Consider the following 22,331-nt stretch of genomic DNA (forward strand, 5'->3'; position numbering starts at 1 on the left):
AATTATATAGCCCATGTATAAATGAAGTCAGTGCAAGGCACTGAGGAACCCAGTGGGCAACAGTTGTAGCTCGCTAGTCAAACATAGGCTCTGCATGCAAAACAGTCCCAAATTCATTCTCCAGCTACGGCTTGGAACCCTGGAAAGAGAGTGTTTAGAGAATACCAACCTTGGTTGGCAAGGCAACTTCATAGAGAAGTAGTTTGTGTATTTCAGCTCTCTGGTCACTCTCGATAGTTTGGTGGATTGTGGGTAACTGGCCATTGACGGTATAATGAACTGACTTTGGCAGAGTTCAGATGGAGAACTAAATAGGTCACAAAAAAGGATCAGACACCACACTGTAATGGTAAAAAGATACAAGTTTATAACATTTTATAAAAACTACAGTTTAAAAGTGATCCTGCCCATGGGTAACACACACCCTGCCCCAATTCCCTCCCCTATAGCAAAATAAGTGAATTAAAGGGGAAGGGGGGGAGAGAAGGGAAATTAAAAAAAAAAGCCACTTGACTAGGCTAGAGCAATATGGACAAATTCATAGATCCTCTGTTCACCCTGAAGTGCTAAGTATTCATCCTTCCTCTGTCTGCGAATGGAAGGAGTGTGTAAAAAGCCAGTATGAAGATGTCCTCCTCCCTTCTCTGACCTCAAACAAACAGGGCAATCCTAACCGTGTCTACTCAGAAGTAAGTCCTATTTAATTCAACGGGGATTACTCCCAGATAGGTGGGGTTAGGGCCCCAGCTTCAATCCCAAAACCCCAAGGCCAGCAGTATGTCTACCAAATATCACAGCACCCTAAGGCAGCCTGTCACGTACATTAAAAACGACACAGAATGATTTGTGCTGGTGAGTTCTGTGCACAAGCCACCAGCAAGACAACCAGAATTTCAACAGGTTTCAAGCCACACCCACTGATGGTATGCTAGTTTCTCAACTTCTACGGAAGAAGAGGTATTGGGTAGAGGTTAGGGGCAACAGCATCTCCTAAAAGTTTCCCCAAATGCACGTTAATGTTAGGAGGCTTCAATCGGTGAACTCAAGTTGTGCGTACAAATAACATCTTGAGGTGGTGTGGAGGGGAGCTGAGGGCACTGGTTCACTGCAACATGGCACACACTCAAAAAACACTGGATTTTTCCCCACATCCAGAAGGGGGAGATGTTGCACCAAGAGAGGTTGTGTTTAGAGACAAGTTTGCATGTAACGTACAAATTTCTGAGTTTATGCAGAGCCCTGCTTCCGTGCTACAACTCCTCCTGCTGCTTGAAATCCGCTTTGTTCTCTGCTATAGCCGCACCAACGCAAACCCCTGCCAACTGCGTTTGTTCGTGTCACTTTCCTGAACCCCTTGCCAAGTTTAAAACTTTCTTTCAACACAACCACCTCTTTGTGCTACTCGATGAACAAACAAGATTTGTTTTGAAACCATTTCATTTTTGAAACAGTGGAAGTCAGACACTTCCCAGTCAAGTTTCACTTCTGTTCCTAGTCAATTTCACCTCCGTCAACAAAAAATGCAAGACTTCACTCATCCTGGGTGTTGTTATCAATTCACTTGAGAAGGGTTCTTGTGTCATTTAAGTATCGCTTCCAAGAAGATGACAACCAAGCCTGTTGCACACACTAGCATAGCCTTGCGATGCAGCACTTCCTGGATAATACCATTTCAGGAAGGGTAGGAGAAAGTTGCACGTTTTACACATTCATACTTTTTCTCTTTGACATGGTAACTCGCTGTGTGCAGGCATTCTGACTTTTTGGGGGGGACGGGACATACAAGCACATCACTTGTTGCACACTTTAGTCATAAAGCTCAGAAAAAAGCTTTAACCATGGTTTTCCTTACCGTATAATTCTGACTCCCTCAGGAGAGATTGCCTACAGTCCCATAAAAACACGACAGCCCATTTTCCAGGAGTTCCCAAAACATTTTGTTCCTCGAAGGCATCTGAAAGTTCTGCAAATCTCTCCCCTAAAGGTTTTCCTTAGAGGATACTTGAGGAACACAGCGGATACTTTTACAAAGACAAGCAAACTCGCCCTGCAAACAAATTAATCTTCAGAGCCAAGCTGGCCGCACTTCTGTACACTGAAGTGTGACTTGCACTAGTGGATAAGCCACAAGCTAAGCCATGTGTCAACTGTACAAGGAAGATGGCTGCAATGGGCAGTAGAAACACCCTGCTTCCCACTGAACTCAGCTAGCTATGTTGCCTTTAACACCAGCAGCACCCTCCTCCTCGCCAGGTTCTGAGAGAAACCCCAAAAGCAAAGATCATGTGCCACACAGCGGCTCATGCAAGCCATTTCCAAATCTGCACTTCACCATGTATCTGCCTGAGCAGAAACAAGCATTTTCCTTTGCTAGCTAGCTCAATGAGGAGCTGGACTGATAGCTAACCCAATGGCTGGCTGCACCGGCCAAGTGTTAACAAGCAGGCTGAAGAGTGCTCATTTGGTGGCACGCCAGCCTGCCAAGCCTCAAATAGCTTTGTGCTGTAAAAAGCCACACATGCTTCAGGGGGATCGAAGCAATGATGGGTCATTGCCCTGTTTGGCACACAAAGGGGTCTGGCATCAAGTCTGTTCAAGAGAACCAGATGATTTTCAGACTGCTGAATGGGGAAATAAGCCGCAACACTGAGTACGCTTTTGCAATGCCATGGCATTACTGAATTACTGAAGGATTAATGTCAGAGGATTAACCGGAAGAGAGCAGAACAGCAATGCCTAGTGTTCAACGAAAAGGCGTTTCCTGCTAGAGCAAGATTTTTCCTCTTTAAAAACATTTAGTGCTTCTTGCCCTAGAATTGTGGCACAAGAGAGGAGGAAGCCAGGAGAGAATCCCAACTTATTGTATTTCCACATGCATTTTCTAATGCACAATCCCATAACTGCTTCTGTGGAAAGCGAAAACACAAAGCCACACGGTCGCTCAATTGTTATTCTTTTCTAAGAGAGTCAACCTTTTTGTACAATGCTTTTTGCTGGCCCCAACCAAAACAACAAGCCACAGTACCCAGAGTTACACTTAACAAATCATTCAGCACAATGAAGTGCAGAGTAAAAGGGGGCTGAACTAATTATAGCTTTTGGGGGGGGTCAATTTACCTAATGAAAGGAAGTGGGAATGAAACACTGGTTCTCCTAATACACACAAGAGGGGGGACTTGAAAAAGCTCCCTTTCCATCTCTGCTCCAAGAACCGAAGTAACCAGTAAATATTGGAAGCACCATTATGATTTGGCATAATCCTCATCTTGCACCAGGAAAGCTGGACCTATGACCTGCTCTGTAGATGCACAGAACAAATGGTGGTGGAAGTCCTTTCCAACAGTGCTTTTTGTTCCACTACTTAAGACAGCCTACTCCTGGGTAGTCGCTGCAATACAATGCCTTCAAGCACAGCGTTAACAAACCACATAGCACACAAAACTCTCCCATTGGGCGCTCCAACCAAAGTTCAGGCTGACTGCAAGAGGATGAGGGAGTCTAAGAAGATACACTGCCTTTTAGACAGCCACTTGGGAAATGACAGAGAACATTTAAAAAGAAACCAACCAGGTGATTTCTCCAAGTTTACAAGTGTTTTTGAGCCTCTAGCACGCAGCACTTACTACTAGAGCATTGTTGTACTGTTGGAGAAATTGTTCTTGATCTAAAGTATTCCACCTCTATTTACAAACCTTTCCAGTTGCATCGGCACGTCATTTAAACTTTCAAAAGTGCTTGCTCTCCCTCTCTCTGCAACATGACCTCATGGAGGAAGCCAGTCCTCTACTGATGCATGTCTCAGAAGCTGGCTTGCAGCGAGGGATGAGTGGGAAGTGGGACCCAACGGAAACCTGCAGAAGCCTGGGAGAGGTTAACTCTAGAATGGGGGAAAGGGTAGGAGAAGAGCTTATCGCACAAAAGACACAGGAAGATTTCAGATATAGGTGCCCATTCAGAAGACGGGGGTTCCAATGGCAGAGTTCTGAACTGGCTGTTCTCTCTCTCCCCACACAGTCACAAACCCCCTGTGAGAACCAAAACCGATGGCAAGATTTTGCAGGCACCTGCCTTCTTTGCAGACTTGCTGCTGTTTGTTGCAATCCAGCCCGATTGCAGCACCAGCCAGGATCACATGAATCGGGCTGAATCTTAAGGCCTGCAAAAACTAGGACAGCCAAGAGCAACTGGAGACTTTGCTTCTCTCGGACAATGGCTTTCCTAAGATAGCAGTACTTTGGCCGAGGCAGCAGAAACCAGGAGTAAGGGCATCCTGGGCTTGGTTTAGTTGTGAGCTTCGAGTACACTGCTTGTCATCTTCCTCCACACGGCGCAAGATGGATTATAGTCCCCTCCTGCCAGAGGAACACTTTGGAACCGTGGACTATCACTGACTCTTGTGTTGTTGTTGGTTTTTTTGGAGGGTGGGTGAGGAAGGATTCCCATCAGATAAAGATATGAATTGTACATGAAGCAGAGTTCAATGGGGTGGATCCTGAACACATACAGGATATATATATATACAAGGGAAGGGGAGCAAGAGCCAAGTTTCCTGCAAAAGGTCTGAAGCACCCTTCCTCCCTGGAAATAGCCAGACACCTCCCTCCAGCCAGCAGTCAGCAGCATCTCCTCTTGGAGCTCACTGGTAGTGAACACCTGAAAGGTGGGCTTTTATGGTACCCAGGAGCACACATCACCCCACCAGCCCTTGTTTCTTGAAACCTGAGGGTTGAGAAAGGGATCCAGATCCTGCAGGAGAATAAAAAGCTCCGTAGACCTTCTGGAAAAGCTCTAACGAGACAGGCTCCTGATATGGCAAAGCTCTGATGCGACCCCTTGGAATCAAAACCCTTCTGTTGCTAGCCTGTCTCTTAAATCCACAGCTTTTGCTTCTCAGCTCTGCAAAAACAGTTTGATGCTTGATTGTTGTCTTTTTAAAATAATAATAATAATTTTTAAAAATGATTATTAGTCTGTCCTTCTCCCATCTTGGCAGGCCCAAAAGGATGGGCAAGAGCTGGCAGATCTGTCAATCGAGAGCATTGAACATCATAATCAGGTCTTGCAGGAGGGTTCAGCCGTTCTCACAAAGCCTTTCCTGAGGCAAATGGTGATAACTCCAACAAAAAACAGGAACTCAGACAAAGTTTATCCACAACCACAAGGGGCTGGGAAGCCAGCCCTGGTTTGTCCTCAACTTATTTACAGTGCCAAGACCTTGTCTGAAAGTCTGTGCCCCCACTCAGCTCTGCCCCCTTCCGTAGGGGGAGGCCCAGCAGGCAAACACAAGCACAACCCCACCCCACCCCAACAAATGAACAAAATAACCCACAGATAATCCTGTTTGCTTTGCAGCTCCTCCTAGTTTCCCCTTTCTCCTGGCCTACCCCTAAAGCAGCAGCTGTGAGTCAGACGCTTTGCTCGGGCAACCCTGACACATTCGTTTGTGTCTCAGCAGCCGGTCTGTCCTGGAGAAGCTCTGAAAGGAACAAAGGAGAAGAGAGGAAACATCTCACGAGTGGCATATGGAAGAAAGTTAAAGTTAAAAGTTAAAGGCTCAGTACTAAGTGGGGGGAAATACTTAAGCATGGAAAAAAGTGTTGCATTTGGAGAATAAGCCTGAAACCACAAGAACTGGATGATTAATTCAAACCAAGGTGTGAAATTTTGCCACCCACCTCCAGCTTCTCGGCCTTAGGGTTGCCAGATCATAATTCTGTAGTAGTGGCAGAAGCCAGAGTTGGGAGAAACTCCTTTATCCGTTTCAGGCTTTCTCCGACAAAAGAGAGAAAGCCAGATAGGCATAAGGGAACTCCTTCCAATTCTGGCTTCCTCTCTTCTTTGCCTACTTGCCCAGGGCACACCCAGCTCTCCTCCCACCCCTAGATCCTCCTTTCTCAACCCTGTGTCTCCAGATGTTAAACTACAACTCCCACCATTCCTAGCTGGCAGGACCAGTGGTAAGGGATGATGGAAGTTGTAGGTCCAACAACATATGCAGAAACAAGGCTGAGAAAGGCTGCCCTAGATCCTACCCACAGTTTTGCTTCAGAGCCACTATCTTCTTGGACCCTCATTTCTTTAACTATGTCTCTGACACCAATTATTTATTCCAGTTCCCTGCTTTTCAGCCTCTCACTTCCTTTAGCTACTCAGATCTCTGGAACAGCTCTCCAGCCCTCCTCTCTCCCTTCCCACAGAGCATACAGCCCCTCCTCATCGTAAGCACTGATTCAAAGCCACTTCTTGCCTTAGTTCCTTGTCTCCTCAAGCCTCATTCCCTACCTACGCTCCCTCTGGGTTCTTGCTTTCTCAGCCTGTTGCCTACTCTGTATCATTCCTCCAGTCACCTTGCCTCTTCAGTCCCTGACCCTTTGTTTCTCTCTCCCCTGGGACCTCCTTCTGGGTCCTCAGCCTGCCCTACAAGAGATTTGGATTGCAGCTGCAATGACTTCTCTCTCTTCCCCCACTTAATCAGGATTGCAAACAGTTCACAGTACCCTGAGCAACTGAACATTCCATCTCATGCAAGCGTAACCAGAGGCTTCACAGCCAAAAGCACAATCCGGTATAGATACATGGTTGGTTTTTTTGTTATTTTTTTGTTTTGTTATTATGATATGTATTTTGGCATTTTCTATACTGCCCTGTGAGGTTCGGATGAAGGGAAGTATAGAATTAATAATATACTAAGCTGCAAACTAGAATGTGAAATCACGGTTTGAAATGGGTTGCAAACCAGGGTTAGTGTTAAGAATTACATTTGGACAGCGTAAACAATTGTTGTTTGATGGCTTCTCCAAATCTCTTACTGCTGGAAAGGTGATAGCCCAGTCTTACTAGTTCCTAACTAAGTACATCCTCTATGAGCAGGGCTTGACTGAACTATGGTTTCACTGTATGTCTGAAACTTTAACTAGAGTTTTTAAAAAACCAAATCACAACTAAATGTATCTGTACTGTGACATAAACTCCAACTATACAGTATTAGCAAGGCCATGTACTGGCGCACACAAAAACAGAAGGAAAACAGAGGTGAGCTGTACAGACAGAGAGAATCAGCCACAGGAAGGACAAAAGGAGCCATCTAGCGTCCTAAAGTCAGGACTGCATATATTCTGCACTTCCACACAAATACAAAAAATCCACAGGATGATGCACTGAGCACAGAATCCTGTTTCCTTAGCAGGGAAATGCAAGTTTCTAGCCTTTGCGATTATCAAGAAAGATTTAAATGCGTATGTGCAATGCTTTGGGAAGCCCTTTACATCCTCCCCATAACTATCAGAACAAAATATGTAAATAGGCAGAATATGGCACTGTTTGAGTGGCAGGCATGGTTTGCAATTTGCAAAGTACAGCTACTTTTGGTGCAAAACTGATTTTTTAAAAAATATATAAAAAGTGCACATAGCCTGACTAATGCCCTGCTGTCCAATTATTTGAAACCCCACATAGTCCCTCCCCAAGCTTCTGAAAAAACTGTTATCCATACATTTACTCTGTGGCTTAGAATCTTGTTTTAAAGTAAGCCCTAAAATGATAGCTTCTCAGAATTCTATGACAGGTTAGATATTTTCTGCTTACTCAAGAATTCCATGGACATGCAGGATACATGTAGCTCCAAAAGCAATTAAGTTGTGCACCATAAAGCTCAGGAATGCACGCACTGTCAATCAAAACAGTCTTCTGCACAACTGAGAGTAACTTCCTGCTGCCACGATGATCCATAATTATCTGGATATTCTCTCCCTTGCTGGGGAGAGCTGCCAGTTGCAGCCTAGCACTTTCTGCACCCTCTCAATCCAGAATCCCACCCAAGAGATCTCTTAGGAAACGGCAGCCACCAATGCCTCCCTTCCCTTGGTGCAAGGAGGTCTCTCAAACATCAGGCGGGGGTGCTAACATTTCCCACCCTACACAGAAAGTGACGATGGGGGCATTACCTGCAGGCAGCGCTCACACTGGTACGGCTTCTCCCCACTGTGCACACGCTTGTGGCGCTCCAGGTGGTATTTCTGGATGAAGCGCATATCACACACATCACACTCAAATGGCTTCTCACCTGCAGAAAGGAGAAAACAGGTGCTTTTGGGGTAGGAAGAAACTTTGGCGCCTGTCTCATTGCTCCCACACCTTTTAAGCCCCAGTGATTTATTGCCACTCCGACAAACTTCAATGGCGCCCACACGCTTCCACTCGCGCACATCCACTTTTCTCAGTTGCCGGATAATAGCAGAGTTCACACACAGCGTAAAATGGCTTGTCTGTGTCGACGTGGTGTCTTCAATAACTCAGCCTGACACCAGTGCTTCTATTCTAACACTCTTTATTTAGAAGCATAACAAACAGAAAGAAAAACCTACAGAATCTAGCTGCATGCTTGCAGCTTTCTGCCTGTAACAAAAACGAAACTACCTTGCTCATATTCTCAGACAGACTGCTCTCCAGAAACAGCTCAGCCCCCACAGAGCAGAGATCAAGGAAAATGCCCGGGTCATGTGGGCAATGCATCCAGTGAATCAGAAAGCTTCTGGAGTGTTATCTCTTGACTGTCCAGAACCACAACACCCTCCACCTCACTTACCAGTCCCTGGGATGCTCCCAGAGCCCTCCTCTGGAGCCAGAAGTGGGGTAGGGGCTTTAATAAACTGCTCCGCTGAGGCTCGGGCAGCCATGCACTCCCCAGCGGAGCACTTTAGAGAAGCTGCCTGCCTGTGTGAAGGCAGAGAGGGAGCCCCGTGGATGGAGTCTGACAGGCTCTGTCCGCAGGGCTTTTTCTGCAGCCACCGCCGCCTTTGCATGGGTGGGCAGGATGCCTCTTCCTCCTGGTGCCAGGGATGAGGCAGCTTGTTCCTACTGTTGGGTGCCAGGGTGAAACTGCCTAAGCTCCCTCGGTGGGAATGGAGCAGTTTCACACTGGCGCCAATGCAGTTTATTCCTCCCTTTCAACACCACGATGTTTGGGCTGGTGATACATTGCAAAGTTGAAAACCTGACGTCGCCCACCCCTGATTTGCAATAACTACCCTTGACACCAGATTTCTGGGTGGGGTAGGGAGGTTAAAGGGGGGAAATTGTTGGTTTGATGTGAATGATTCTTGGACTAAGGAGAGAGAGAGGTTTTATTTATTTGTGTTAATTTGTTAATTAATGGGTCTGAGTATTGCTTTGTTTAGTATGGTTTATTACAGTGGTGCCCCGCAAGACGAATGCCTCGCAAGACGGAAAACCTGCTAGACGAAAGGGTTTTCCGTTTTGGAGGTGCTTCGCAAAACGAATTTCCTATGGGCTTGCTTCGCAAGACGAAAATGTCTTGCGAGTTCCTGCGGGGTTTTTTCCCTCTCCCCCCCTTTTTCTAAGCCGCTAAGCCGCTTATCTGCTTATCCGCTAAGCCGCTAATAGCGCTAATCTGCGAAGCCGTCAATGGGCTTGCTTCGCAAGACGAAAAAACCGCTAGACGAAGAGACTCGCGGAACAGATTAATTTCGTCTTGCGAGGCACCACTGTATTGTTATTTGTTATTATTAACATTATCATCACTATCATCCTCATTATTATTTGTGTGTGTGTATTCATTTATTGAGTGAAGGAATGAATGAATGAATGTTCTGTTATACAAAATATTAATATGATAAGATTCCTCTCCCTTTTTTCACTTATGGTAATATAAGTACTTATGGTAAGGGGACGCGGGTGGCGCTGTGGGTTAAACCACAGAGCCTAGGACTTGCCGATCAGAAGGTCAGCGGTTTGAATCCCCGTGACGGGGTGAGCTCCCATTGCTTGGTCCGTGCTCCTGCCAACCTAGCAGTTCAAAAGCACCTCAAAGTGCAAGTAAATAAATAGGTACCTCTCCAGCGGGAAGGTAAACGGTGTTTCTGTGCGCTCCTCTGGTTTGCCAGAAGCGGCTTAATCATGCTGGCCACATGACCCGGAAGCTGTACACCGGGTCCCTTGGCCAATAAAGTGAGATGAGCACCGCAACCCCAGAGTCGGCCACGACTGGACCTAATGGTCAGGGGCCCCTTTACCTTTACTTATGGTAAAATAAGCATGGTAATATGAGTACAGTGGTACCTCGGTTTACGAACTTAATCCATTCCGGAAGTCTGTTCTTAAACCGAGGTGCGTTTTCCCTAATGAGGCCTCCCGCTGCCGGTGCCCTTCCAACATTTGGATTCCGTTCTTAGATGGAGGTAAAGTTCGCAAACTGGGACACTACTTCCGGTTTTGTGGAGTTTGTAAACCGAATCGTTCGTAAGCAGGACTGTTCTTAAACCGAGGTACCACTGTATTAAAAAGGTGTATCTTTTTTTGCTGTAAGTCTCTTGGGTAGCAAGCAACTAATACACCTAATAAATGAATGAAATGATAACTTTATAAGCAAGCTTCCTCAGCGAAAGCTACCAACCGGCAGTCTCATTGCAAGAAGCAAAAGCTTAAGTCGGAAGCCCAGTGCTGGCAAGGAAGTTGCTTGCCTCCCACAATGTTCTCAGGTATCACCAGGTGCGGAAGGATTCTGGGACCGCTTACCTGTATGGATGAGGATGTGCCTCTTGAGATGATAGCTGCTCCGGAATGCACCATAGCAGTGTTCGCAAATAAAGTTCTTGGGGATTCGGAGCTGGAACGACCCGTTCTGCTCAATCACCATGACCTGCAACCGAGGCACATATGGTTACTGCTACCTTCTTAGCTAACCTGTAATTTGCCAACCTACCCCTGTCATTTAATAACTGGCTTGAAGTGGATTTAGAGGGGAAAGCTATCAAATGTCTGGCGTTTTTCCTGGAAAAAGAATGGAAGAAGCGTAAATGGTAGGGATGACTTTTCCAAAATCAAGATGGAAAACCAGAGCAAATACAAGAGGAAGCAGGAATGGAAGATATGGAACTGGGTGTGAACTAATTAATACCTATTAAGTAAAAAACTACAGAATATCATTTTAATATATGATGGCAGCAGAGAGACTATTGAGTGGACAAAGATGGAAATACATTATTGTTTAATATGGAGGAATGGTTGTTGAACTTATTAGAAACAAACTTGATATGTTTAATAAGAGAAAAACTATTGCTGACATTTAATAATAATAATAATAAACAACCTTCTGGACTTTTTGTGTAAAAAAGGGAAAACGATTTAATCCATTTGGGTCAGAAGGAAGGGGAAATATTGCCTAACAGAAAGCTGATCAGTTGGGTGTCATTCTAGAGTGATTATTTTGAATAATTTCTTTTATGTAATTGACAGGAGGAAAAGCAAAAATCCTTTTTCTCTTTCTTGTTTGTTTTCCTTTGGTGCTTTCTTTTTTCTTTCTTCATTTTTGTTTTTATTTAGATTAGTTTCTTTTATTGTATTATGAAAAAGCTCTAAGAAAATTTCATTTTTAAAGATTTTTAAAGCAGACCACGTGGCGGTCTCACTGGCCTGCCAAGCCTCCTTCCCCTCCCTTTGTACTGCTACTACAATTCTGCTGCCACATATGGAGTCTGCTGGCAGTCCAGTCTCAGTGACACACTTCCTGCATGTGCTTCCTTCACTCAAAAGCCAGATGCACGGGTGAGGGGAATCCTTACCTCAAGGGTTTCTCTCCCAGCCTCAGTTTAAACTCCGAAGGCTCCCAGTTAATAACTAGGGCTGAGCAATATGGCTGAGCAATATATCAATACACAGACTCTTATGTTGGCTGTCCAGTCCTAGAACTGAGATTACTGCCAATGAGTTCAAAGTATTGAAAACGATGTCTTCCCCTTGACATCTGATGGGAGGGTGTTCCACAGGGCAGGCGTGACTACTGAGAAGGCCCTCTCCCTGGTTCCCTCTTAACTTCACTGCTTGCTGTGAGGGAACTGCCAGGTGGCCCTGTGAGCTGGACCTCAGTGTCCAGGCTGAATGATGGGGCTGGAGACGCTCCTTCAGGTATACAGGGCCCAGGCCATTTAAGGCTTTAAAGGTCAGCACCAACACTTTGAATTGTGCCCGGAAACATAATAGGAGCCAATGTAGACCTTTTAGGACTGGTGTTATATGGTCCCTCCTGAAAGTCATTCCTTTGACTCCCTTGATTAGCTTCTAAGACGCAGACACTTCTTTCCACTGTTTCATTGTGTTTTATCTACCGGTGTCACTGCGTTTTTAAACTCACCAGTTATTTTATGCCTCCTTCCTGCTACACTTTTAATGATTTGATCAATGGAATTGTTTCTCTCCCTCTCTATTACTATAGTTAGTGTTTTTAATCCGGAAGCCACCTCGGGGGCTGAAAGGCAGGGGAGGAATTTCTAGAAATAACCAGCCACTTCCAGCTGAGGGAGGTGGCCCTCCAGCCGCCACAAGAATCTGACAGGCATACTGCTCCGCATCTTTGCCAGCAGCAGGGAGAGCATACTGAGGAGGGCTAGACCTTTTGCTAGCCCATACAACTTAAGATTACCTGCCTTTTTATGAGACTTTTTGGGCTGAGACCCTTCTGTTGCTTCCTCTTCCTTTCGGCTGCGCGACTTCTCGCTTTCCTTGCGGTGATGTCCCTGGCAGAGAGGAAGCGGGACAACACAGGTCACAAAAACACCAGCAGCTCAACCCAGGGCCCTAAATGCCACGTTCCCTATCCGAGCTTTTTCTATTTGTCACCCACTGACACGGCTGGAAAGGGGCACAGGGGAGCACACAGGGACCAGCTGCGCAGACAAGCTGAAAGTGGGCTGGCCCCGTACCAGCATGTTTGGAGCACCCCTTTCTCCATTCTCCACCTGCTTAGGGCTTTGCTTCGGCATCATCTTCTTGCTGGCAACCGTCGGCACCAGGCAAACCCCAGAGAGTCCCTCGCAGGCCAGGAGACTCGCCTGCGGGGAAACGAAAGCGGAGAGCTAAGTACCAGACAAGGCGGGCCAGCCCAAGGCGAGAACGTGGCTGCATCTTCTAAGCAGAGGGTGGGAAACCTCTGACCCAAATACAGCCCTCTTGGCCTTTCGGGCCCTCGGGACTCTCCCCAGCCCACATCTCCTCCTCGGCTACACACCCTTCCCCCTAGGCCACACTCTTCATCAGCCTTACTTCATCCCCCACTCCCTTGCTTTTGCACCACAGGAATGTGTCAGTGAATGACTCTTGCTTGCCTGGATGTAAGATAGAGGGGAACAGATGTGTGTACACGCACCAGCCTGCTGTGCAATGGTAAAAAACAACAACACCTGCATGTGTTGCTCCGCCCACTTTGGTCTTTGGCCCTGTCCAGATAAGAATGCAGGCCTTGGGCTGAAAAAATGTTGCTCCTGTTCTAAACTGTGGGCCACAATTTGACATGGGACTACGATGCCCTGCGCTAGCCATGTATGTGTTTGTTTACCAGCAAAGGATATGGATGAATGGCCATCCTCGTCATGGATGCTTTAGAAGTGTTTCCTGCTGTGACATTAACATATGAGAGTGCGGGAGGTGAAATAATTAAACAGGTTACCCAATCAGAACCCAGGGAGGTGGAGTCAGAGGGACTATAAAACCAGCTCTAGGAAGGGCGAAGGGGGAGTTTGTTGGGAGTTGGGTGGTTGGTTGGAGTGGGAGTGAATTGAGATAGAGTCTGGGGTAGGTTGAGTTAGTGTAGCGAAATAAGCTGAGTCAGGAACAGTTAGGAGCTAGGAAGACAAGTAAATATCTGAGAGGTGGTTTAGTGAGTGAGAACAGGTAGCGGAAGTTATAGGTCTGGATAGGCAACCCATGATTGTAATTGACCGAGACTGTTTATGAAACTACACGCTTGTTAAACTGCAATAAATAAACAGAGGTTTATGTTCCAGCTTAACCCTGACTGGACTCAGTATTTTACCAGGTAGGGCCTGGGTGGTGGCAGTGAGAAATAAAGTGGGGGCACAGGGATCAATAGACGGTGAAACGTCCGGGGACCCTGTGTGAGTGCCACACCTGAATTGCAGGGGTTGGACTAGAAGACCCTCAAGAGTCCCTTTCCAACGCAACATTTCTATGATTCTACTGGCATTGAAAGAATAGCAGGCCTCCAGCTAAAACAGTAGAGCGAGGTTACTTTGCTGAGCTCCTTGAATCATAAAACCTAAAGTAACTCAGCTCATCTTTGCTGGCTCTCAGAGACTATTAGATACCCCAGGAGACCAGAGTGACAAACACACAAGCTCTGCCTCCGAAATGGCTGGCTTTTGTAGAACCCCCTTAGCTTTTCCACCTAGAGCAGTGCTTCTCAAACACTTTTTTTCTGGGCCACACTTTCAGAATCCTAATTTCCTCACTCCACAGAAAAATTTTAGTTGCTAAGAAGCGCAATGGAAAACAAAAGGGAGAGCTGAAAATTTTTCAGATCTGGCAACCAATGAGCCCCTTCAGTTTCAGATGGGTAGACAAGTCTAAAAAGCCCAGGACACAAATTTCCATGGCCCTCTAGTGGCTATGGTGGCTCATTTACTGGAAGTAACGTATTTAGCATTAACTCTGGAAGTGTATACACTGGTATCTCCGGTTGCGGACGGGATCCATTCCGGAGGTCCGGTCAGATCCCGAGGTTTCCGCAACCTGAGGACCCGGTCTGCGCATGCGCGCACGGCGAAACCTGGTAAAATACTTCCGGGTTTGCCGCGCACGCATCCCAAAGTATACATAACTGGAGGGTTACATAAATGGGGGTACGACTGTACTCGATTCTGACCAAACTAAGCCTCCGAGAGTACAATATACAGTGGTGCCCCGCAAGACGAATGCCTCGCAAGACGAAAAACCCGCTAGACGAAAAAGTTTTCCGTTTTGGAGGTGCTTCGCAAAACGAATTTCCTATGGGCTTGCTTCGCAAGACGAAAATGTCTTGCGAGTTCCTGCGGTTTTCCCCCCCCCTTTCCCCCCCTTTCTCTAAGCCGCTAAGCCGCTTATCCGCTAAAAGCCGCTAAACCGCCAATAGCGCCAATCCGCTAAGCCGTCAATGGGCTTGCTTCGCAAGACAAAAAAACCGCTAGACGAAGAGACTCGCGGAACGGATTCTTTTCGTCTTGCGAGGCACCACTGTACATCAGAAGGCTTAGTGTGGTCAGGATCAAGCATTGGTTGCCAGATGTGAAATATATTGGCATTATTTTCAGCTCTCTTACCCCACTACTGTATTAGTTTGATACTATGCTATGCTACACTGAAATATTTAAATGTTTGATTGTCCTTGAATCTTTCCACCACACTTGCCACCCTCTCCTGCCAAACCCTTTGAGGGCCGGTGAACTAGAGGCAACTCTTGCTCAACTTGGGACACCTGTCAAGCGGCTGCTTACAATCTGTACCAAGGAGGGCCGAGTCTTGCGGGTTACTAACAAGCACAGAGCTGCAGGCCAGCAAGGTTATCGCTGTCTGACATCTAGACCACAATTGCTTGAAGACTTATGTCAGTCTGCATTCCTGAGTTGGGAAGTAAGCTAAAGACAGGTAGCTCAGGTTGAAGTACTTTGGTTTTGCTTCCAAGCCTAAGAGGCAGACTCAGGGCAGGGATGGGGAACGTGGGGTTCTCCAGAAGTGTCTGGATTACAGCTCCCATCCATGACTACAGACCATGCTGGCTGGGGTTAAGGGGAGCTGGAGTCGAACAGGTCCCCCACCCACGATTAAAGTGCTGCTTCTCGCCCACGTTTCCTTATTTCATATTTAAAATGTGCATAGGGAAGTGGTCGGAAATGGTGGAAACTGCATCTCCATGATATCACAAGGATGAGACCCGAGCCTGACGAACTTCCAAGGACATTTTATCAGTCAGTATTGCATCAAAACTGCATGCGGCCCTCAATGCCTTTTTTGGTGGCCCCCAGTAACATTTGATTCCACCTCCAGCCCTTGCACTGCCTTCCCCATGCCAAGTAAATGAGGTACTGAGCTTTGGGAAAGAGACATGAGGGCTCTGACAGGGTCCTAGAGTCCTCTTTCCTCCAGCCCAGTTAGCACTTTCCCAGCTTTGAGAAGGAGGCGAAAGGGCTCCTGGTAGAGTCTTGGGTCTCTTTCCCAAAGTCCACCGCCTTGCTTAGTAGTAAAGTTTTGGGAAGGCCGAGTGAGGGCTGGAGATGGGTGTCAAATTTTGGACTTGCTCCTCTCCCCCCCTCCCCGCACACATGACATGGTAGCATGAGGCCTGCAAGTTCTGTGTCAAAGTACTCTTGCATCCCCACTCAGTATGAAAAGTTGGGCTGCCCTGATAGACTTTTATAGCACCCTCTTCCTTAGAGCTGTGGGGTTTTAGGACATAGTAATAGTTGATGGGGTGGGTGAGCGTGGGAAATGGGGAAAATCTAATTATTCAACCAAATTTGTGGCTGCAGAATTAAACCCATTGACACTAGATTAGAATTCACGGTAGCTAGCCTAAAATGAGAGAACAAGGCAGTGTAGCATAGCGAACAGAGTGTTGTGCAAGAACCAGGCATTCCAAATTTCTAATCCCTGCACAGCCATGAAGCTCTAGGAGCGACCTTAAGGCGGACACTCTCTCGAGGCTATACACCGGGTGGTTGTTGGAAATCAAACTCCCAAGGGATGGGGAGGGATTGAAAAATAGTAAAGAAAGCATACATGTGTATCTGCATGCTTTTAAGGCTCCTTGTGAGCTCCCCTTTACTTGGTCCTTTTAAAAACAATGCTTGACAGCTTGCTGGTGTGTGCGTTGTGTGTGAATGTGTAGCAATTTCCTTCATATGAGCTAAGACAGAGGCCAAGCAGTTTCAGTGAGCACCGATACTGCTTCTGGACATCACAGTTCAGGTGACTATGCATGAAACCTCCTGTTGCTCTTATAACTGAGGATCCACTGCAGGTGGCCTAAAGCAGCCTCTGCACTGTAACGTGGCACGACAACCAGCTCCCACGCCTCCCCCTGTGCCATGCCAGTGCCCCGCCACGCTTGGAATACTGGATAGGGCAAGGTGAGGGCAAAAAGCACTGCTAAGCAGCCTTTGCAGAATCGTCTCCACATCCTCTCCTCTCCCCACCCCCTTCAAATGTTATATAAGGCTCAAAGCCCTCACTGAAGCTGGACAAAAGAGGAAGCCACTTCTCTCCTGATCCACACCCCAAGCACAGCTGAGAGGAAAGGACCAGGATGGCCTGGCCACTAAGCACCTTGACTAGGGAGGGTCCAGCACTGAAGGCTTGGGAATGCATGCTAGTCACTGGAGCAGACCACTGAGAGCTCAGCTGCTTTTAGGTTTCGGAGAACGGATTATCACCGAGGGCACTTTGCAGCCACCTGCTGTAATGATGAATTCCTGTTGGGACAGGATGGGAAAACCGGCCTGTTACCTGAGCCATCGCGTTAGTCTGATAGTCCTCAATACGTAGATTTACGCCAAGTCCTTATGCTTTTCTCTCTCTCTCTCTTGCCCAGGAAAGAATTTTACGACTACAAAGATTTTTCAGTAAATTGTTTCTGCGTTGGTCCCGTCCAATACCTTCCACTTTGACGACATCTTTCTGGAGTCGGGAGTGCCCAGAATTTGCACACAGAAAATTTCCCCAGCCCTGTCAAAAGCTGATGAAAGCTACAGGCTGTGCTGCTCTTGTGGATGAGTCACCCCAAACCTAAATCTCCCTTCAGGATGGGGATAGGATGCCAAGGTCCTCCTAGCACAGCTGCCACAGTATTGCTGCTTCTCCTTCTCTAATTTCAACCTGTGGGTTAATCCAGAAGATAGGTTTATTGAACCATTTATTTATTTCAGAATGGGGAGAGAGAGACAGAGACAGAGTCAAACACATTGATCAAAGATGCTTTGAAGCAAGCAAATAAATATGCATGACTCAATATTACCATGCAACAACAGACACACATACAAAAGATAAACAGTACCTATTAAGCAAGCACAGGTAAAATCCATCACACAAAAAAATGCCCAAGAAACCAGTCTTCCTCGCTCTCAGCGAGCCTTCAGCCTTCCTCTGCAACAAAGATATGGCTGATCATCTAATGATCAGGAGGGATATTGCTAGGCGGCTTCTTTTGACAGGGAGACAGAGAGACAGGGATGCCATTATGGAAAAGGCTGGAGGCCCACCAGCCTTCTTCTGAACATCTACCAATCAGTTAAAGCAAAGCAAGGCCTCATCTTAAGACATGAGATTGTTGGGGAAGGCAGGGAGGTTAAAAGTAAAGCACCCTCCCTACACCTAAGCAAGAATTTCAGGCAGTCACATTCTATGGATGCCTGCAAAAAAATGGCTGTTGCTGCATCAGCATTTGTAGCAGGGAAAACTTGATAGGGTGTGTTCACAGACAGTTCACCACTGGTTTAACTACTGGGTGTACTCCTACCACCAGACGATTCACACATGGCCAGTAGTGGTTTAGTACTGTTTGACCCTGGAAGGTTTAAGGGAGCTAGGGTGAATTAACCACTTCTATCCTCTTGAGTAGAAATAAGAGTGTCCCCCAGAACGCTTCTTCCCACAACCCTTTGCTCATTAAAAGGACTGTGACACTACTTTAGTTCTCAGCATGGGGACAAAGTGGAAAAGAACAGCACGAACAGTACAGAACTGAAAGACTTTACTGCTGGGAGGAAACTACTGCTGTTTTAAAAGGTTGATTAAAAAAATGATGTTCCTTGCTAGTATTCTCTGGCTTGTACAAATTGCAGGCCTCGGTTGGCAATCATGTTTCGGATTTAGGGTTGTAGCCAATGCTAGTCCTAAACAGAGTAGACCCACTAAAATTAATGCAACTAAGTTAAGTCATGGCTATTAACTTCAATGTGTCTACTTTGTGTAGGACTAGCACCGGGTGCAACTCTTGCAATATCACGGCAGGAAGTTTTTAATTTTTGACTATTTACTATGCTTTTATATGTGATGTAAGCCACCCAGATGGGTGGGGTGTTGTTGTTATTAAACAATATATGATCACAATGGTGTATGGTGTTTCATTTTCCTGTACCACAAATGGTATAAATAAATTTCCGCTTCCTCTTGTCAACCCCACTTTCAAACGACGTAACCACTTTCAATTCACATCTCATGCATGCAAAAAACCTTGTGTGGTGTCTTGAACTGTTGTGCTGGTGCCAACAGCTGGGGAAATTTTCTACACTACTGCAACATCTTGATCCACAACACAACACTAGTATAAGAGCCTTTGCACCTAAACCTATTCACATAAAAAAAAAACCCAAAAACAACCTTGCACAGCAAGATACAAGATACTGATCTATAGCAGTTAAGCAAATTGTCCAGGCTTACAAAGCGAGGACAGATCCACATGTTACTTTTTGCAGTCAAGGGTTCACTTGTTTGACTGAGCAATCTTTATATACGGACATCTTCAGAAATCATGTGTGAGCACATTATATACATTCCCCTATAAGCAATGGATGCCTGGATCAAATTCCAACGTTTAGTGATTCACAGTGAAGCAGTTCATTTACAGGAGAAGTGTCCACTGCCATCCAACATATGAAATCACCGTAGCATCCAAATCCAGCTAATCTCTGTGGTCTCAAAACTCCTAAATACTGGTGCACACAGAATTATAATTATCAAAGCATAATAAGAAATAAAAGTTTTTAAATAATCCTACAAAGCGCTACTCTTAAACTTAACAAAACAGTAAATTGCCAGCTGAAACATCTAATGCTTGACATACAAGGGTGAATCTAGAGTACAGTCAAACCTCGGTTTTCGAACGTCTCGGCTGCCAAACAATTCGGAAGCTGATAGCTGAAAACACAGAAGTGAATGCTTCCATTTTTGAAAGCGCCTCGGAAACTGAATGGCTTCGGTTTTCGAACGTTTTGTAAGTCAAACGGGCTTCTGGAACTGATTATGTTCGAAAACCAAGGTTCCACTGTAACTGTGTAAGTGAGCATTACCGTAGGTGTGCACCTATGACACTGAATGGCTATTCATGCTTACATTAAGTAACCAAATAACTATCTACAATGTTTTACATAGAGAAATAAATATTAGCAGCACACAAGATGGCAAATGTACATCGTGTGCTGAGAGCAAATTATACCACAATAACCTGAAGAGCAAAGGGCAAGGTGAAACACAAGTTAGTTCTAGAAGGTAGTAATTTGCTTTGTGGAAAATGCCTAACACATTTCAACCAAAGGTACTTCCGTGTACATTGAGGATATTTTTACTGTGGAACAGGATAGATTGAAGACACTTTTCTCCCTGAGGAGGACCTATGGTTGTGAGGTATTGAGCAACCTTCACAAAATAAATCACTACCTTCTAGTACCAGCTTGAGACCTACCTCTTCCTTTGCTCTTCCATAGTGTCGATGACTAGCACCTCATGTCCAGAAATCCCTCTGCCCTCAACTTAAAAATCTCACGTCGTTTGGACAGCGTTCTTTATGGGAGCTTGTCTTCCTATGCATTTGTTCAGGGCAGTATTCAAAACTCCCCTTGTTCTAGGTGCATTTTGCGACAGGGAATTACATTATGGCCGGCAGTTCCTGAGCTCTGGGCAACTGCAGCGTGGAAGGAAAGGAGGACTTTTTTCTGCCTCCCCACTTCCAGCTACTCCCTGAAGACTGGAGAAGAGACCCTCTTAAGAATATAAGGGGTGGGTGGGAAGGGGAAGGACTAGACCATGTGAAAAATGAACATACTGTCATATTTTAGCTGCAGTTTATTCATTCTCAGCTTTGTATTCTTGCTATTAAAAAGCATGCCTAGACATTCTGTTGTTGCGCCCATAACCTAGGTTTAAGGTATCATTTAGCTCCTAGCTTTCACATCTGTTTCTAGTACTGGTTCAGAGTGGGAACAACGTAAAAAGTTTGAGGGCCCCAGTAGCCTCAGGTATAGGCTAATACTACCAGCAAACTATTTTATTGGAAAGGTTCTTAAATCTTTATGTAAAAGGGCAATTGCTTTTATGTTATTAGACCAGCTGTGTGTTTATGCTCAGCTGCAAGTTGTTGAGATCCTTAAACAACATTAAGTAACACCCTTTATAGTTCTGTGCAAGAACTCCTTAAATGTTTTGCTAAATTCTGTTGCTGAGGAAGGATTAATATAAAACCCGCATAAAGATTATAATGTTCAAAAATTTTAACTTACACATCACCACCAGCATGCATACTGTTTGGTGTCATAAGCAAAATTGCCCTAACAAGCTCACAACCTAAATTCTGTTGCAAATTTCAGGAGGTGAGGGAAAGGAAATGAAGAAGAATGAGAGAAAATGGAGGGACAAGGAACAAGTATCTGCAAAGATAATTAAAAATATTTAGAAGTGGCTGTGTTTGGCATTTGACACTACAAAATCAGACAAGAACTCTGTGGCAAAAGTGGGCATCACAATTTGAGAGGAAAGAAGTCCTGGGAAGCCATTTCAAACATAAAGGAGAGCAACCTGTCACATATATGGCTCTTTCTGTCACAAGCCCCACTCCTTTACACACCCACTCAAACCCAGCACATGGCACCCCATGTTCTAATCGTCATATTAATTCCTGCATGGAAATTCTACTCTCAAGTAGAAATCTAACATTGTTGAAGCAGCCCTAGCCTTGACAACCTCTGATGCCTCACCAAGTTATGTGAATTAAGGAAGTAGAGGTGAATTCCACCTCTGCACAACCCCCCCCCCCCCGTTGCTTGGATAAAGCCTGGGATATGAACACTGGGAACAATATCACTTCCTATTGATGAGGTGCTTAAGAAGCGCGAGTGTGCGCACGTGTGTCAGCGTTATTACCAGCCTCCTGGCACGAAATGTCCTGCGCTCTTGTGGCAGATGCAAAAATCCAAAAGCAGCGGCCTCTTGAGTCGTTGCTCGGCCATCAGTTTTAAGGGACAACAGCCTCCCCCCCCCCAAAAAAAAAAAATCCCTTCTCCTTATTGCAAAAAATAAAATAAAAATAGAAGTGCACGAGGAGTTCCGGGCACTAACGGGGGTGCGGGCAGGTGCGCAGCGGGGAAGCCAGCGAGCGAGAAGGTCGCGCGCAAAACCAAATACAAAAAAGCGTGCAAGCGCCACAGCAGCCGCGCACGCGGGTCGCGCGCGCCCGGGAACAGGAGGGAGAACCGGCTCGCCAGGAACGGGCTCCTTGCAGGGGGTCCCGCCGGCGGCTCCGTCGCGCCGGGTCAGCCTCGCGCCCGCGCCGCCCCCCCCCCCTCCGCCCCTAATTCTCCTCACGGAGCCCCCCAAGGCCGCACCTGAAGCTCCACTCCCGCCGTTCCGGCTCCCGCTTCTCCCGGGGAGGCAAGTTCGCGCCCAGGCACCTCCGGCCGCCGAGCCCTCCCGGCCTCCACAGCCGCCCGCCGCCGCCGCCGCCGCCGCCACCCCGGAAGCGGAAGCGTCGGAACCCGGTGCAGACGCACAAGGCAATC

General features: G+C 46.3%; 1 protein-coding gene across 10 annotated transcripts; it reads right to left on the bottom strand.

Moving 5' to 3' along the window:
- Positions 1–344: 344 nt before the first annotated feature.
- ZNF740 (zinc finger protein 740) lies at positions 345–22,282 on the bottom strand. Of its 10 annotated transcripts, XM_081849074.1 has the most exons (8): positions 22,158–22,282; positions 17,439–17,658; positions 17,110–17,255; positions 12,717–12,845; positions 12,441–12,530; positions 10,534–10,657; positions 7,944–8,062; positions 345–5,476 (listed from the first exon to the last, which is right to left on the bottom strand). In XM_081849074.1, exons 3-8 carry the CDS (start codon positions 17,149–17,151, stop codon positions 5,387–5,389), a joined length of 594 nt encoding a protein of 197 aa, XP_081705200.1. In that variant the 5' UTR covers positions 17,152–17,255; positions 17,439–17,658; positions 22,158–22,282; the 3' UTR covers positions 345–5,386. The 10 variants fall into 10 exon arrangements, with proteins under 10 accessions (XP_081705200.1, XP_081705204.1, XP_081705201.1 ...); XM_081849078.1 differs by lacking the exon at positions 17,110–17,255 and having other exon boundaries at positions 12,753–12,845; XM_081849075.1 differs by lacking the exon at positions 17,110–17,255.
- Between the last annotated feature and the right edge of the window lie 49 nt (positions 22,283–22,331).

Source organism: Podarcis erhardii (genome assembly GCF_964252035.2).
Source record: "Podarcis erhardii genome assembly, chromosome: 2".
Classification (NCBI taxonomy): domain Eukaryota; kingdom Metazoa; phylum Chordata; class Lepidosauria; order Squamata; family Lacertidae; genus Podarcis; species Podarcis erhardii.

What these genes read in the sequence shown, in the direction of transcription:
- ZNF740 (XM_081849074.1), bottom strand. Translation starts at nt 17,151, where the DNA reads ATGCATTCCCAAGCCTTCAGTGCTGGACCCTCCCTAGTCAAG. An exon ending in CCAAAAAGTCTCATAAAAAG is followed by an intron (nt 10,658 to 12,440) that starts GCAGGTAATCTT and finishes CCTCGGTTGCAG; the next exon opens with GTCATGGTGATTGAGCAGAA. An exon ending in GCACATCCTCATCCATACAG is followed by an intron (nt 8,063 to 10,533) that starts GTAAGCGGTCCC and finishes TCCTTTCTGCAG; the next exon opens with GTGAGAAGCCATTTGAGTGT.